The following is an 18730-nucleotide window of genomic DNA, read 5'->3' as shown; positions in this document are numbered from 1 at the left end:
AACGAGGAGTAGCCCCCGCTCACCACAACTAGAGAAAGCCTGCGCACAGCAATGAAGAGCCAACGCAGCCAAAAATAAATTAAAAATTTTTTTAAAAAAAAGAACTTTAAAAAGCATGATATAAACCATTCTCTTACCCTTTTCCACAGTTTTCTATCCCCTTGAGATGTCAAGATTTGCGGTTTAGAATAGTTACTACAGACCCCGGCAAGCCATCCTAGGGTTCAGCTCCCTGGTGCTGTTTCAGCCCCTTCTTATCCTGACTTACTTCACATGCCAGTAGATACTCATGCTCATTAAAATGAATTATAGCAGCTAATAAAAAGAGGCGGCACAGGCAGAGGCACTTTCTCTCTTATATAACACAAAGAAATTGAAAGAGCCATGAGAAGAAAATAAAGAAATTTGGAAGGAAACATGGGCAAGGTTTTGGGATGGGAACCTATCTCACATGAATAAAAGGACACTGGTTGTTCTTTGAAGCCCCTACCAAACCAGAAAGAGATTGCTCTCAAGTGTTTTATTTTAAAAGTAAACAATGGGTAGGTCCAAAAAAGTAATTCTCTCCTAGTCCCTGCCTTACACACACAAAGTTTAAGATACTCAAAGAATGTTTTGCGTGCAGGGTTTTCTTAATTTTATTAAGAGAGAGCCCCACAGTGACATGGGGCAAGCAGTGCGATCAGATCACACTGTGACAGAAAGTACCATTTATTTGTTCGTGTGAAGGCTAAAAATAGAAACCTGATCTGCCCTTCAGGGTATTTTTTATTTGGGAGTAAGGGATCTCCTGTACCACTTCCTAATGCATAAGAAAAAGGGGGGTGGTTATATAAGTTGTAATTAAGGCATCATTAATTACAAGTACCAAGTGATATTATATGTCATTAATGATGTGTAATAATTACACATCATTAATGACATATAATATCACTTGCTAAAAACACAGATCCTTAAGTAAAAAGATCCATCCCAGATCTACTGATTCAGAAACTCTGGGGGTGGGGCCCGTCTATTTTAACAAGTCCTCCTGATGGTACTGGTGCACACTCAGATTTGAGAAACACTGATCTAAAGCTTTGTCACCAAAGCCATATGGCCATTTCACAGTGACATTAATTGGAGAATTTTAGGAATTAGGGAGGGTGTAGAATTTTGCAGAGAAATAGATTGTAGAAATTATTACTTCTGGTTGATAGTTATACTTTTCCTCAACTCTGCCCTTGAAAATCATTAACCTGTACTGGCAAGAAAGGAAATACAACAGATAATGTTCAGGAAGCATTAACCATAAGTCAAGTTGTAGAGGTTAGCGGATTCATAATTCCTCGCAACCAGTTCCACAGAAGAATTAAGCCATATGCCCTAAGACATCTATTGTAGAATGAATTACCTTATCACCTCTACATTATGTACTAGGTAGGTATTATTTGTCAGAGAATTGAAAACATTGTCACTCAAAGCATTATCTATGGGGCTTAATTCTCGCCTGGAACCCTGTAGAGAAAGGCTGTCCTAGACCGTATATATCACCAGCCTCCTTTTTGTTCTGCCTCAGTTCTTTTGAAGGCAGTTTTTTGTATTGCAGAAATGTTCTCTGTATTATAGTAGCAAGAACCACTTCTTTGGGGTTAAAACCTCAAGACCTGTCCGTAGTTATCAGGAGTTATTCTAGGTTTTACTCTGCCATGTGAAACTGTGTGTTTCATTTTTGGTTTCTGTTGTCTTGCTTTTGTTTTTTGGTGTGGGAGGTTTGGAGAGTGATGAAAGATTAGAAGTCTTTTAAAAATTAGATAATTGGGGTAAAAACTCTAGACCTTGTAAAAGGACATATGAGAACTATTCAAGAACCATCTCATATAAATAACAGGGATATCAAAGTGGATTAACATTGGCATTTTCCATCCTGAAAATGATTGGGGGATGGTTGATGTGAAATTACGCAGATATAACATAGAGTAAGAATTAGTGAAGTGCTTATGTATATCTCCCCATGTTTTTTCAAGAATATTAGATTCTCCAAATATTAACCAAAAATGTTGAACATTAACTAACAACCTTCAGAAACCAAAAATGTTCTGTACAAATGTTTATTTTCTCCCTGATATATAATTTGTTCTTAGAGAGTTAGAAAGCTCATGTCTGGAAACAAGCAAGGAGCATTGGTAATTTCTGTACCATTTAACATATTTTATTTTAACCTCTGAGAACTGAAGGAAAAATAGTATTTGATAGAATTATAATAAAGTCAGCCTGCTTGGCCCTGAATTCTTGGTTACTACAGTGAAGAATTAGTCTATCGCTTTGGAAGCATTTAATCACAATACTTAAATGCCAAGAGAATACTTAAGAGCTTTGCCCTGAGTACTTTTGGAATCATCCCAAGCAGCCTATCTTTATCAGGAGTATTGTGTTAAAGAAGAGAAGACAGAACTGATTAGGCTGCAGAGAGGAATCCTTTGTGTTCCTCTGTGCTTTGTGTTCCTCTATGAATTGAGCAGCTCAGTGCAGTTGAGATGGCCCAGCCATTGGGGCTTGGTGGTCTATAGACTGTTTCACTTAAAACATAAGAATTGGAGAATTCTGGTTGCATTATCTAACTTCTTTACTGTAATAAATATTTAAGCATTTGAAAATTCATTTTTCCTTTTTGAAACCTCTTAACAAGAGCTGCTACTTTTTGATTGCAATGATAACATTTGTTCTTCATGGAAAATTAGCAAAAAACTGAACAGAAAACAACAGATCAACCATAACCCCCACTCAGAGATAACCACTATTAACATTTTGATTTATAGCCTTCCAGCCTCTCTCGTGTATAGACATGTATAGATATACTCACACGTTAAAAACAAAAATGGGGCTTCCCTGGTGACGCAGTGGTTGAGAGCCCGTCTGCCAATGCAAGGCACACGGGTTCGTGCCCCGGTCCGGGAAGATCCCACATGCCACGGAGCAGCTAGGCCGGTGAGCCATGGCCGCTGAGCCTGCGCGTCCGGAGCCTGTGCTCCGCAATGGGAGAGGCCACAACAGTGAGAGGCCCGCATACCCCAAAAATTAAATAAATAAATAAAATGGTACGTATGTTGTTTTATAACTTGTGTTCACAGATAAATACTCTAATATTTCATCAGATAAAAGCCTTTTGATCTTGGTGGGACTGTGGTAGAAACAGCAACATGGTGCAAAGAGCCCATTCCCGTCACTGAGAATGAGCAGACCCAAGTTTTTTCTTATGACCTTGTGAGACGGGAGTTGTTATCACCTCATTATTATATTGGCTTTGCCACTAATAGTTTGCTTTGCTGTCTTGGACATGTCACATAATTCCTCTTAGTCAAGTTTCCTCATATAAGAAAAAGAGATCATTAAACTAGGTAACTTCTTAAGGTTCAGCTTTAAATTGTCAGACTATGACAGATGGTAAGCACTTATGGGAAATATATTTTAGTTTCTCCTCACTAAAACATATTTTATTCTAAACACTTCTTTTCTGTATTACTGTGTCCTTCATTTTCTTTTCCCCTTTCATCATGTGTGACTGGTACCTCACAGTATTTTATTACATCCTTAGTTTACTGGTTTGACTTCAGATTAAATTTGCCACTTCATCTTCAACTCTTATCAGTCGTATAATATAAGCCATGTCATGTATTTTTTAAATTAGTTGTATAAAAACTTTTTAACTGAGTCTCCAGGATTGCTGGTTCTTGCTTTGAGTGTTAACCCTGGATCAGTAGTTTCCATCCCTAGCTTCACGTCAGAACATCTGGCATATTTTACGTACTACCTGTGCCCTGGACTTCCTCCAAATGAATTAAATTAGAATCTGGAGTTGAGACCCACTGCCCTGCATTACATTTGTTTTTGCAACCATTGGCTAGTTTTCTGTAGTTTAGAGTGTAGATATATTGACTTGATTTTTTTCCCGTGTATTATTGAGACAAGCAGTAGAAGAGACCACACACTGTTAGTAACTGCCTTAATTTTTTTTTTTGTTTTTTGTTTTTTTTTGTGTGTGTGTGTGCTATGCGGGCCTCTCCCGTTGCGGAGCACAGGCTCCAGACGGGCAGGTTCAGCGGCCACTGCTCACGGGCCTAGCTGCTCCACGGCATATGGGATCTTCCCAGACCGGGGCACGAACCCATGTCCCCTGCATCAGCAGGCGGACTCTCAACCACTGCGCCACCAGGGAAGCCCCTGCCTTAATTTTTAATCCTTTGTTCCTGCTATGCTACCAAGTTAAACTGTGAAGATTCCTGGCCCAAAAGCCTATTTCCCTTATCCCTGAGGTTAAATTATAGTTTAATTTATACTAATAAGTAAAAATTCTCTACTTGTAAATAAAATTTCTTTGGGAGTAAAAATGTTTCTTTCTAGTGTTTTTGTTGTTGTTGTTTTTAGTTTTCTTATTTTCAATTTAAAACTTTTTCAGCTATCTCCTAACACTATCAACCCAACACTTTGTTTTACTTTTAACTAGAAGTAAGACTATCATTAATAATTAAGCTCTGGGTAATTCCCTGTTTCATATTTTTTAATTTTTATTTTTTTTATATTTATTTATTTATTTATTTTGGTTGCGCCGGGTCTTAGTTGCAGCAGGCAGGCTCCTTAGTTGCGGCTCATGGGCTCCTTAGTTATGTCACATGTGCTCCTTAGTTGTGGCCAGCGGGCTCCTTAGTTGTGCATGCACATGGGATCTAGTTCCCTGACCAGGGATCGAACCTGCGTCCCCTACATTGGAAGGCAGATTCTTAACCACTGCGCCACCATGCAAGTCCCAATTCCCAGTTTCATTTTAAGCAGTAGTGCTAAGAAGAAAAATTAAAAGCTCAGATTAAAGTAAAACCTATCTAATGGTGTCTTTTGAGCAACCTTAAGTGTTAAGATGGGACTAAAGAAGTATAGATGACATAAATCATAGTTTCTGCTGCCAACTCAGTGCATTATTTACAGAGAATTTTAAATCAGGGCTGTTTCATACATACCAGTTGTGTTTAAAGAGTATAGGTGTAAATAGTTACATGATACTTAGCAGTTTACTAAATACTACTTAGTAGATTATCATATTTGAACCTCCCAATGACCTTGTGAGAGGTTATCAGCTTCATATTATAAATGTGGAATCTGAATCTCAGAATGGGTAAGTGACTTGTTCAAGCTCACTCAAATATGTGAATTCAGCTTTTCTGCTTCAAACCTCTGATTTTTCACACTTCAAGGCAAACTAATTTTAAAAGCAGTCTAAGTCAAACACAAGTCTGTTTCATGTAATGCACTCCAAAGTCAAAAGATCCCTCTTTTATTATGCATCATTACCTTAAAAAGGTATTGCTTATTGTGATTGTGGAATCATTAGGATCATATCTGTTCTTTTCTTTGGAGCTAAATTAGTCAAGTGCAGTTCCTGAATTTATGGAGTGCCAGAAATAATGGGTTTGAGTTATGCAAGGAATACTGTAGTATACAGTTTCGTTTATAGCAAAGGCCTACATATGATTAAGCTTATCATAAAGAAAAAGGATTTTTAATTAAGCTAAAAAGTGTTATGGTTCATAATAGAATTACAAGAAGTCCTACAAGTCCTATTCCTTGTTTATTGATATTAGCTCACATGACAGGTGATCATAGATGTTCAAGATAATCACAACGGAATTCTAATTAAATTCCTTTATACATAACTCCTCGTGAACTCGCCCCTCAATAACTTTAATTTAGATTAGGATGTAAAACAATGGGTGGTTCAATTCATTCTCCAGTCCCACATTCTCTAGTGTGAGTGAACCAAAGTTCCAATCTTTTTTTTAAATTTTATTTATTTATTTATTTATTTATTTTTGGCTGCATTGGGTCTTCGATGCTGCGCATGGGCTTCCTCTAGTTGTGGCGAGCGGGGGCTACTCTTCACTGTGGTACACAGGCTTCTCACTGCGGTGGCTTCTCTTGTTGCAGAGCATGGGCTCTAGGCACACGGGCTTTAGTAGTTGTGGCGCACGGGCTTAGTTGCTCTGCGGCATGTAGAATCTTCCTGGACCAGAGCTCGAACCCATGTACCCTGCATTGGCAGGTGGATTCTTAACCACTGCGTTACCAGGGAAGTCCCCAAAGTTCCAGTCTTACCAAGGGAAGAGGAGACAGTCAGGAGGTAGCTGCCTTGTGATCATTTGATACTTTCTTAATTTATTGTATGATGTACATTTTGTTTGTAGTAATTGGTCTATTTCCTGAGTGTCTAACACATGAAATATTTCTTTCCCTTTTCTTTTTTCACCTATTTTTTTATTCTGAATTGCTTTTTGTAAAAGCCCGGGTTGTTTGTTGTGTTGTTATCTTTCAATTCTTATGACTGTTTAAAACTTTGTGTTATTTCTATATCCTATTAACTGTTGTTTTTAACTATCTTAGTTCTAGGCACAGACAGGGTGGAGCAGATGACCAAAACTTACAATGACATCGACATGGTTACACATCTCCTGGCAGAGGTAGGAATATGTCTTTTTCTTCTCCAGTACAAAAAGCTAAAACTTAAAGATCATTTAGAATCTATCAAATTTGCATATCAATGAAAAATGATGATGTCTTTGCTCTAGGTTGTTCTGTATAAGGTTGTTACAGATAGAACAACTGGCATACCAACTGGCATTCCAAAGAAGATGGCTCCTGAAGTTTATTGTTATGAAATTGTAGAGGGCTTAATTTTTTGTTGTTGTGTTATAATGGTGCTGGCTGGCTTCTCTGTCCTAGAAAAGCAATCTTTTAAAAAAAAATTTTTTTAAGTAAATCCTTGGTGTCACTCACCCTGAAAACAGAGCTGCCCATTCAAGAAGCAGCTCCATTGCAAATCAACACCAATAGTTTGAAGCATCTTCCCTTTTCTACTTTTATTCAGGCTATTATTTGAGCTCACTTTGTCCATGACATTTTTAGTGTGTATAGTATATCTCTTCGAAGTGGCGGTCAAGAGGTATCTCCCTATGCTTCAATTTCAGTTGATCTGATGGAAATTTCAGTCTTTCTCTTTGAAGTACCCTTCTCCCCATATGCTCCCCTAACCCCCAGCAGCTCCCCAGAATGATTTTGTGTATGCCACTTAGCCTATGTTGAAAATGAGGTAAGTGGGCCTTGAAAATTTGGAGATAATCCATCCACCTGTTTTCATGTTGCTGTGGACCAAAAAAATAGAAGCATAATTTTATTTACAGTGATTAATGTAAGTGGAACCCATTCTCATATACTATAAGGCACTCAGATGTATATTGATAGTTTTCCACCTTACAGAATACAATCCTCACCACCACCATGTCGAGGATTCCTATGCCTTGCTAAGTATCACCATCTACCCAGAAAGAGTAACTCTTGCCTTGCTTGACTTTTCTATAGGCTTCCCTGCATCATTACCACCAATTTCTTCAGACTCCCTTCTTTTCTACACTCTAAGAAGAACCCTGTAGCCTCAAAATGTCCAGTCTATTATATCCCCTATTTTATTTCACATCATGATTCTTATACCAGTTGACAATAGGGCTCTTGACTAAGTCTCTGGCTCTGAATGCATATAAGCTTTGCCCTAATTGGAACTGTATTCAACCTGCCTACTGTATCATTACCATGCTTAATAGACAAATGCATTCAACAAATATTTATTTGGCTTTTACTCTGTGTCAGGCCCTGTCCCCATTTTTAAAGACTATATTGATTTTGTAAGTCCCTAAAGTCATAAGTTGAAAAGTTGGGTTGCTCTATCCTAATTAATGGGTGATCAGTAAACCTCACTTGATATCAAGAAATGCCCTCTTTCATTTATAACTATGGTGGTCATCCATTTGATTAATGTATACTAAACATCATTTGTGTGTCAGGCCCTGTATTCATTTGCAATATCTGGGCATTAAAATGGATCTTGATGCTTTCTAGGACATTGCTTTTGAGTTTAGCAAAAATGACTGCAGAATTTTAAACTACCACTTAATTTTGTTTGTACTCAAAAGATGTGTTTGGTATTTTAACAGAGGGATCGTGATCTGGAGCTAGCTGCTCGAATTGGACAAGCTCTCTTAAAGCGGAACCATGCCTTGTCTGAGCACAATGAAGCCCTCGAGGAGCAACTGGGACAAGCCTTTGATCAAGTAAGTCTTGGATCAAGTATTTGCAGCATGAAGCAATTAGGTCTTGGGAAATGGAGAATTTATTTTCCTGGGTGTCCCTGAAGTGATGACAGTAGTATCCATTAAACTAACCAGTAGAGAAATGAGGTGTTATTGTACAGAGGAGTACTCAGTGACTCTACCTTAGTCTATTTAAAAGCTTGTATTCAGTACCTACAGTACTTGTGGCATCCTGCTTAGATTCTAACACTTTATCCTTACTCCTTCCTATAGACTTTTTGTGTGATCTTATCTTAAATTTATTTTTAAAAAGTGTACCCCCAAATAATAGATACCCAAAGGAAGTATCTTTATTCAGAAACCCAAACAAAAGGAGAAAAGAAAAGGAAAAGAAATTTTTGAAACTATATTTATCCCATAGCAATAAATATTTTTAGTGAGAACTGATTTATTATTAATTTGAATGGTTACATTTTAAATCTTCCATAATTTGTTATTATCTGGTTTCATTTATACTTTATAAATCATCATATTTAATAACATTCAAGTCTTTGTGTTAAAAGTACTTATTCCCTAGAACTAAAGTTGGGAAGTCATGTATAGTTATGCAGCTTAAAAAATACAAACCTTTAGGATGAGAATTTGAACTAAGGTTCTATTCTGATATTTTGAAGTTTCTTCCATTTTGTTTTGTTTTGAACTGTGAATGTATCATCTTATGTGAAATTTTCCTCCTATATTCCCATTATATAGAATATGGAAATTGGCTTTTCTTTTCACCTAGTATAGAAAAAGCTGTATTTGTTGAGTTAATGCTCTAAAATTATAGCTTAGGAAGTATCTGAGGTTTGTTACTCTCTTTGTAGCCCTTGTTACTTTAGTCAGTAAAACCTAACAGCTGATTTTATGACTTTGTTGTATGGTGAGAAACAATTGCTCCGTGAATTAGAAGCTATATTAGTTGTAAATAATGCAAAATAAAGACCATCTTGTAAATCAAACCCTTTTGATGTACAGGTTAATCAACTGCAGCATGAGCTGTCCAAGAAAGATGAGTTACTTCGAGTTGTCTCCATTGCTTCTGAAGAGAGTGAAACTGATTCCAGCTGCTCTACACCTCTTCGCTTCAATGAGTCCTTTAGCTTATCTCAAGGTTTGCTGCAGTTGGACATGCTGCAAGAAAAGCTCAAGGAACTGGAAGAAGAGAATATGGTTCTTCGATCCAAGGTACAGTCAACTTAATTCTCACTCTCCTTTACCTTAAAGGCTATAAGGTTTAGGTCCAGGTAGTATTGAGGTGAAATATGGCATAACTAATGACTTGCTATTGACATTCCAGTGGGGGTGGGTGGTGACAGCCAAGGCACAGGTGCTTGCCCTCCATTGTTACTTAGATCCCACTGAAAAGTGGATAATAGCAAGCTGACAGGTGGAATAGAGAAAGGCACAGCATAGAATATATAGCTTGTGGAGTTTACACAAATAACTAAATAATTACAACTAAGTTAAGAACTATATTGGAAAACTACAGTGTTTCATGAGCTTATATAATGGGGGGTTGGGGAATGGATCAAAGAAGTCCTACTTAAAGATGTGACATTTTAGCTGAGGCTAAGGGTTAGCCTATCAGAGATATATGTAGTGGAGGGGAGGGGTTGGGGTGGGGATGAGTAGACATGTGCAAAGGCCCTGAGAGGAATAAGGGGGAGATATTTGTCATGTCCTTTTCCATGGTCTTTATTTTATGATAGATAAAGCTTTATGAGTTTTTGTTTTCCTTTGTAAGTGATGAACTTTTATCTTTAAATAAGTAGTAAAGATTTTTTTAGTTAATACTATAAAATCATTAGAAGATAATATCACATACTGATTTTTTTTTTTCTTGAAGGCTTGTCACATAAAGACAGAAACGATTACCTATGAAGAGAAGGAACAACAGCTTGTCAGTGATTGTGTTAAAGAACTTCGTAAGTGTTAATGTATTCTGTTTTATAGCCTTTGGGCAGTTCTTTGGTAGGATATCACTAACTCAGAAATTAGGTCAATGGTTTCAATAGAAGCATCTCAAGAAACAATTTTAAATAATTGCTGAAAATCTTGGAATATCACATTGAGCCCACAACTCTAAATAAAGTACCATATGTACTTTTAAGAAGTATCTTTGTTTCAAATTGTCATCATCATTAAATAAAGACCTATATTTCTACCCATTATAGCGTGTTAGAATGAAAGTAACCAAAGCTCTTATTTTGTTGATGAGGAAATAGTCCTATAGAGAATATGATTTGCCAAAGTCAGAAAACTGATTAGTAGCAAATCTAGGGCTTAAATGATGGTGTAAAACGTAACACTCAATGAGTATTTGTTAAATGCCAGCTCTGTGTCTATAAAGGAATATATTTTACTTTCTTGTATTGTTACCTAAAATTTTTAAAAGTAAATCAGTTGGAAAAAGATCAGCTTTACTAGAGAAAAAATTTTAATCTCTTTATAAATATTGATATATATAGCCTTTTATGTTGAAAGAGAAGGTATGATAACAACATATCAGATCATTTGAGCTGTGGGCTTCAGAATGTGGTACCTTGCACAGAATATTAGAGAACCAGAGTAATGTGAATTGAATCTTCTCCATCAACACTATCATTACCCACCTTTTACACTTTAAAAACAAAAAGCAATGACTTACCTAAGAGCTTATATTCTGGTCTCCTGTCTCCTTATTGCCATCCTTTGAATTGCTATAGACTTTCCATCGATTTAAAAATAGTTTTATATAACACTTAGAAATAGCTTTGCCACTTGGGTTTAGATGTCAAAATTTTTATATGAAACAAAGGTTTATTTCCCCGGTGGAATTCTAAAGCATGCAAGAATGCTGCATTGTAAGAATTGCTTTAGAGGCCCTACTCAGTTTGCTGGGTATCCCAGAAAGTCTCTCCTACAGAAGCATCTCAGTAGCTTTTACAGATTGTGACTGTTCCATTCTGGAAATATTCCTTTGTTAGATTTGTTAAGTTTGATTTTCATTTCTTTTGGGATCTTATTTACATTCCTGAAGAGTTTTCAAAGACATAAATGTCTTGGCCCTTGCAAAGATATATAATTCACCTATCTCTTTTCAGCCTTCTTGTCCTTCATAAAGAAAAAGATTGAGGCAGAATCTTTAGCTTGCTTGCCTTTACAAGTTATCTCTTTTTAGCTTCAGTGCTTCCTATTAAATTCCCAGCATTAGTCTATTTCAGAAGAATCTTTAATTTTCTCTATTGGGTTATCTGGGTTTATTATTTTAAATTTATGTTAGAGAAAAAGCAATTCACGATAGTCCAGTGCTTGTTACAAAACAGGATTTGGCCCACAGGCCATAGTTTACCAACCTCTGCCCTACATTTATATTAATTTTAAGTTTTTTATTTTGTTTTCCAGGTGAAACAAATGCTCAGATGTCCAGAATGACTGAAGAATTGTCTGGGAAGAGTGATGAACTGATTCGTTACCAAGAAGAGATTTCCTCTCTCTTGTCTCAGATTGTAGATCTTCAGCACAAACTTAAAGAAGTAGGTTCATTCATTCAACAGATGTTTGTTAAGCACTGACCTAGTACTATGCACTCTGCTAAGTGCTAGATACATTAAGCAAAAGAAACATAGTCCCCACCCTTTTACATTGCTTTAGTCTGATTGCTGTTTTAGTCTTCTGTCATGAAATATCATGAATAACTACTTTCAAATCACTATTTCTTTCCATAAAATGGATTTTCCTCAGAAAGTTGTGATGTGAACTACTGATTCATGCTCATCGTCCTCTGAACACCTTGATGGATTTTGTATTCTGCCCATTTTATTGCACTTATTTGGCTTTTGAAAGGTTACCTTTTGATAATCCTCTGGACTATATCCCTGAAATACGTCTTAAGATGTCTTAAAAAGAGAGTAACCTGTATTTTATATGGGAAGGCTTCACATGTCTCTTTTAATATGTTGTTAGCATGTGATTGAGAAGGAAGAGCTGAGACTTCACCTCCAAGCTTCCAAAGATGCCCAAAGACAACTGACGATGGAGGTAATGAAATCTTCCTTTATCTTGTGCTATATGGGAGGGGAGGAATGAATAGTTCCTTTCTTCTTTGTGAATAAGAATGGCTAAAGGTGATAAACAGATTTAAAACAACAACAGAAGATTAAGCTGAAAATTATGAGATCTAAGAAGTAAAGCTTTTTAAAGATTCTGTCTCTAAAATAATAGTAACAAGACAACATCCTTCTTGATTAATAGGAAAACCTTGAGTTTATAAGATTCTTTAGGAATATATGACCCTTTTACAGGTCTATATTAACTAACCCAACAGTTTTTAAAATAAGATAATCTGCATTTTTTAATAAGCACCCCTAGCCCTATTGATGCTGATGATCTAGCCCACATAACACACTTGAAGAAATTTTTGAAGTTAAAATTATGTACTCTTTTAACATGCTTGTGTATCTAACTATAAGGAAATTTTGAAACAAGGGAGAAGAAACTACTTGTTTAGGATGATTGAGCACCCTGACATCTTATTAAATACTTTGTAGACTTGATCTTGTCATTTACAGACTTCATAGTTCATTCATGTTCATTATGTTTAAAAATATACATATCTAATATTCCACTAAACTAACTTGACCATAGCTATTATACTTCCTCTATAAGTTTTTTCTTTTAAGGATAGGAAGCATTAAATATTGAATTGACAGTTATGGTTGTCTCAGCTACATTTCACGTTTTTAGGAAATCATGCATATATATAATGCTGGCCAAGACACCCCTAAATCTGGCAGCTTGAAATATATATACTTTCCTTGCTTAGTCTGTTTCAGAGTCTTTGTCTTAAATTTAAATTCATAAAATTAGTCCTCTGGATAAAATTTAAATTTATCCCAATGGGATTTTTTCCCCATTGTCATTTTGAGAATATAATAAGGAACACTAATTGCCATCCTATCTTTCAGCTGCATGAGTTACAAGACAGGAATATGGAGTGTCTGGGAATGTTACATGAATCGCAAGAAGAAATAAAGGAACTTCGGAATAGATCTGGCCCTGCTGCTCATCTCTACTTCGCCCAACCATACGGAGTTTTTTCTGGGGTAAGGAACTGAGAAAGAAACTTGGGATTAGATGGTCCTGAGAATAATATGGTTTCTAATGGTGTAAAGCATCTTGAGAAGAGGTAACATGGTTTGTCCTTGTTGATTGAATTTAATTATTGATTTAGGCCTTCGTTTGCATATCTGTATCTACCTTAATAGTCTTTATTTATTGTAGCCTTCCTTCTAACAGTTGACCTTCCAGATTTATTGTATGAGATGAACCCTAAGGAAATTAAGTTTAGGTCTGTGTCCCATAGAGTTACTTAAACTTCAGTCATCCTCCTTACCCTAATCCCACCACATACCACTTATTCAAATAGTGCTCTGAACATTTAAAACCTCTTTTAACAGAGCTTGAGTTTCTTGCTATATTTAACTTCAGTTAGAGTGTAAGTCCCATGAGAGCAGGAATCATATTGATTTGATTCCTTAATAAACAATCTTTTTTTTTGAAATAGAGAAATTAATGAAAACTTCTGAGTTTATGCCCGAATTTGTAATGTTGGTTCAAAGAGTTATTTTAATAATCTAGTTCTTAAACACTTGCAATCCTGTGAAATTTTTTAAAAGACTGAAACTATAAATTATAATAGATTTTCTAGAGAATATTGGGACAGAATATTTTTTAATTTTTAATTTTGAGGTAATTTTAAACTTAGGATAACGTTCCAACAATAGTACAAAAAACTCATATATCCATCATCTAGATTTCTCAAATTTAATATTTTACTGCATTTGTCATATTGTTCTCTTATTTTTTCTGGACCATTTAACAGTAAGTTGCAGATAACCCTATTACCCCTTAATAATTCTGTGTGTATTTATTAAAAACAAGGATACTCTCAAGGACATTCTCCTACATGACAACACATAACCATCAACTTCTGGATATTGACATTGATACAATACTATCTCTGTCTCATCCACAGAACCATTTAAATTTTGCCAATTGTCCCAACAGTGTCCTTTGAAGAATACATTGCATTTGGTTGTTTCAATCGGAGACAGTTCTTCTGTCTTTGTTTTGTCCTTCATGACCTTTGTAGAATGTCCTCAGTTTGGGTTTGTCTGTTGTTTCCCCACAATTAGATTTAGGTAATGCCATGTTCTTCTCAGAACATTGTATTACAAGGCACACATTGTCTCTTTTTCCCATTGCTGATGATATTAATTAACTTTGATCGCTTGGTTAAGGTAGTATCTGCCAGTTTTTTCCATTGTAAAGTTAATTATTGTTAATAGTTAATTGAATTAATGTTACTAAATTAACTTTGCATTGATGAAAATTGTCAGATACTACCTTAACCAAGTGATCAAAATTACTATTTTGGGGGTGATACTTTGAGACTGTTTAAATATTCTGTTCCTCATCAAGCCTTTACCCACTAGTTTTAGCACCCATTGATGGGGATGTATCTGACTCAGTTATTACTATGATAATTGCCAATGGTGACTTTTTAATTCCATCATTTTTTCAACTTTTTTTAATTGGCATTCTTTTATAAGTTAGAGCTTTTCTGTGTCATTTATTTATTCATTTGTTCATTTGGTTATGTCAGTATAGACTCAGGGATTCCTATTTTAATCAGTGGATTATAATCCATTATTACTGTTTTTTATTTTGATACTTAAATTGTCCAAGATATGACCAGTGGGATCTCCTTCAAGCTTCTCTTGCCCTTTCCCTGGCCCAGTCCTGGGATCAGCCATTCTCCAAGGAGCTCTGGTTATTTTTAATGAGAAATGATATTTAGAATCCAAAATCTGGGTGCTAGGTATCCAGTGCCACTAGAGTACCTTTGCTTTGAGGTCCCCTCAACAGATAGAGCTAGGAAATATGTGTAGGTTCATATACACCTACATAAACACATCTATATCTGTCTTTACATTCATACCTATGTTTATATATATATTTAAAATCATGAGTTCACACCAGTACCTCCAGTTCTAGTCATTGTTAGCACAGCCCCACTGAGCATGACACCCATGCTAGTTGAATCTTCATCCCTGACCAGGGGAAGGGGAAGCTTACTTATTTTTCTTTTAACAATTTTTTATATTATAAAAGCTTTACATGTTTATTATAGAAAAGTTAGAAATTACAGAGAAGCAAAAAGAAATTGCTAAATACCATCAAATCGTGACCTCCACAGAATCACTATTAACATCTTGGTTTATAGCCTTTCAAACCTTTTATTTTTGTGTGTCTGCATATGTAATACTTTTATTTATCATAATTGGTTTTTCCCACTGCTTTCTTGTAAAAATATATCATGAAAAAGTAGTTGGTTCTTGTTTAAAAGTTACATTTCCAGAATGTCTCTTTTCTTCCCCTGCATTTTAGCCTGTGAATGTTTTCTTTTATTATAACACCGAAAGTATTGGATTCTGGAAACTCCGTTAAATAATTTAAAGATAGTTTATTTCTCCTAACAGGCTTCTTAGATAATAACTGTTAGTAACATCAAACTCTTTTTCTTAGGAATCTCTGGCGGCTGAGATTGAGGGGACCATGCGTAAGAAGTTGAGTTTGGATGAGGAATCTTCTCTCTTTAAACAAAAGTAAGTTCAGATCACATGTGTTGTTACTCAACCATTGGGATGGAAATTAAACAGAAGCCACAATCCATAGTGATTGGTATTATGGGATTCAGTAGTAAATCTGCTTACTATTCAGTTTTTTCCTCGTAGTGCTTGCATCTGTGAGAGCATTCTCTTGTTCTGAAATTTATTTTCTAATAATTTCTCCAAAACTTCAGATGCTCTTCAGGGTGGCTTTATTTTTAATTAACTACACTTACATGTCTCTTTTCTAAAGCATTCCAGTGGTAGGCAGTGGCAATAATGAACACTTCTCTTTTGACAGAGCCCAACAAAAACGGGTATTTGATACTGTCAAGGTTGCCAATGACACACGGGGCTGCTCTGTCCCGTTCCCAGCTCTGCTACCCATTCCAGGCTCCAACCGTTCAAGTGTCATCATGACAGCAAAACCTTTTGAATCTGGTTTACAACAAACAGAGGACAAAACAATCCAGAAGAGTAACTTGGAGGAAGATCCAGGGTAAGAAACATAGATTCACACACTCAAATTCCAGCATTGCTCTGTGCTGTCCCAAGGAAGTTCTGGAACTGTCAGTTTTCATTCAGTAATGATTCCCTGTATCATTATTTGTTAGATCATTGGAGTGAAAAAGTTTAATTAAGTGTATTCAAAATGGAGTTTTCATTGAACTATAAAATTCTTTACTACTTTCGTCTCTGGTTTGGCAAAATTTGAGTCTAAATCTTTGTGTTCAAAGTCAAATTTGTTTGAATCTGTTTGGTCATTGGCAGTTATGCATAGCATTACATGACACTTTCTCATAACCCATGGTCCTAATTTCAGTTGCTTTGGTGCCATTAGGATAAGCAATAATCTGGAATACCTATTGACGAAAACTAGATTGCTCTTAATTTCCTATTTGTTTAAATTTAGATTTTTTTCTGCTTTTTATTAATTCAGTTCATTGAATTTTGTATAACTATAAATTAAAGAGAATGACTGGAAAGTCAGCTGACAGTTTTTGAAAATTAGATGTTTGGCATCTGAGGGAAGTCTTTCTTAATGCAGAAACCCATTACCTTGGGTTTTCAATTGTATTGCCTGGTTTTAGGGGTAGATTCTATACACACAATAGCTTGCTGTTTCAATACTACCTCATTGTACACAGTTACCTTAGGAAAAGATCTAACAAACAGATCTGTGTGAATTCACACATGGAATAACTAAAGCTTGGCTTGCTACTCTTTCTTTTGGTATCAGTTGTAAGATACCGCCAATTTTTTAAATGTTAATAAGTGAAAAACTGTGTATTGCAGAACTGTGAAAGTGCGGTATTTACAGATCTTGTTGGTTTCTTTTAAATGTTTGTAATATTCATAGAGGATTCTATGGCCTAAAGTAAATTTGTTCACATTTTAATATTTTTGAAATTGTTTATCTTTTGCAACTAATGACATGTCATAGTTTAATGGGTAGCATTTTTTTCTTTTTTAGTACATAAAATAATGGTACCTCTTGCTTTCAATGGTATTATAGATTCAGTGAAATATAATAATATTTAGTTTTTTGACTACCTAAACTGAATTTATAGATGGTCATTATCTGTAGGTTCATAAATTAAGTGAAACAGAAAAGTTAATAAATACAACATAATAAAGTATAGTTTTGCCTATCTGAAGTCACTTGAAATGATCTATAAAAACATTACATATATGGGCTTCCCTGGTGGCGTAGTGGTTAAGAAGCCACCTGCCAATGCAGGGGACACGGGTTCAAGCCCTGATCCGGGAAGATCCCACATGCCACGGAGCAACTAAGCCCATGCGCCATAACTACTGCGCCTGCACTCTAGAGCCCGCATGCCACAACTACTGAAGCCCGTGCACCACAACGAAGAGTAGCCCCCGCTCGCCGCAACTAGAGAAAGCCTGCATGCAGCAACGAAGACCCAGTGCAGCCAAAAATAAATAAATAAATTTATAAAATATAAAAATATTATATATCTATATTAGAGATTTGGGTTTGTTGTTACTATTTCTGTATTCCAGCTATCTAAGAAAAGATATGTGTTTTTAAGATCAATCTCTTGAACATTCACCATTGTGGAAAGGAGAGGTCTATGCTTTGCTTATGCCCCTCACAGATCTAGTCAGTGAATGTGTTTTTCCCATAGGAACGTCCAGAACGTCTGTCAACCAGGACACTCTGAAGAGAGCGATTTGGCTACAGCCCTGCATCGCCTGAGTCTGCGGCGACAGAACTACTTAAGTGAGAAGCAGTTCTTTGCTGAAGAATGGCAACGGAAGATCCAGGTTCTGGCTGGCCAGAAAGAAGGGGGAAGTGACTGTGGCATCCCCACAGAGAGCCTTGCCTCCCTCTGCACCGACCAGTCGGAGATCACAGACCTGAGCAGTGCCAGTTGCCTTCGAGGTTTTATGCCTGAAAAATTGCAAATTGTCAAGCCCCTTGAAGGTAATAAGTAAGGAAGGGCTGTTTCTAAGCCATGTTGTTTGTTGGCTTTGCCTTCCCCTGGAATTGAGATTTCTCTTGTAATTATAAGAACCCTGAGTGCAGAAGACGTCTTTATTATCCCTAAGTCTTCATTGTTTGTGTGACCGTGCAGAACTTTGTGGAAAATGAATGAAGAGATTTGCATTCTCCAAGCCATCAGCTGTCAGTTCTCTTCTACTGATACTGTTTTTTTACAAATGTGAGGGAGGAGGAGTAATCTTTTCTTGTCCTTTGCTAAGGAATATCCTTGATAGCAGTTTTCATGGTAAGATAAACAGGATACGATAGATGAATAAAAATAATCTATATGTAATGCTTCATCTCTACCTTCCTTTTCAAAAAAAAGTTCTTTACCCAAAAAGTGTCAGTTACTTACAGATATGTGTGTCTGTATTTTTCTTTTGTTCAGTTCTGTTAATTTCAGGTCAGTTTCTATT

The 18730-nt window shown here is 36.1% G+C and overlaps 1 protein-coding gene and 1 pseudogene across 3 annotated transcripts in view; both read left to right on the top strand.

Annotated features, from left to right (window-relative positions):
• Positions 1–18730, top strand: part of TRAK2 (trafficking kinesin protein 2) — a 63677-nt gene that overhangs the window by 33436 nt on the left and 11511 nt on the right. For all 3 annotated transcript variants that reach the window (XM_004262862.4, XM_033430042.2, XM_049711950.1), the window contains 10 exons: positions 6409–6485; positions 8013–8129; positions 9126–9335; positions 9997–10075; positions 11535–11665; positions 12096–12170; positions 13097–13234; positions 15720–15799; positions 16104–16301; positions 17956–18254. In XM_004262862.4, coding sequence (XP_004262910.1) covers positions 6409–6485; positions 8013–8129; positions 9126–9335; positions 9997–10075; positions 11535–11665; positions 12096–12170; positions 13097–13234; positions 15720–15799; positions 16104–16301; positions 17956–18254 — 1404 coding nt within the window. The remainder of the gene's footprint in view (positions 1–6408; positions 6486–8012; positions 8130–9125; positions 9336–9996; positions 10076–11534; positions 11666–12095; positions 12171–13096; positions 13235–15719; positions 15800–16103; positions 16302–17955; positions 18255–18730) is intronic.
• The window catches only part of LOC117201678 (WASH complex subunit 3-like), a 105269-nt pseudogene that overhangs the window by 84351 nt on the left and 2188 nt on the right, over positions 1–18730 (top strand).

Source organism: Orcinus orca, chromosome 7 (genome assembly GCF_937001465.1).
Source record: "Orcinus orca chromosome 7, mOrcOrc1.1, whole genome shotgun sequence".
NCBI classification, from domain to species: domain Eukaryota; kingdom Metazoa; phylum Chordata; class Mammalia; order Artiodactyla; family Delphinidae; genus Orcinus; species Orcinus orca.
This window is presented reverse-complemented; position numbering and strand designations above follow the sequence as displayed.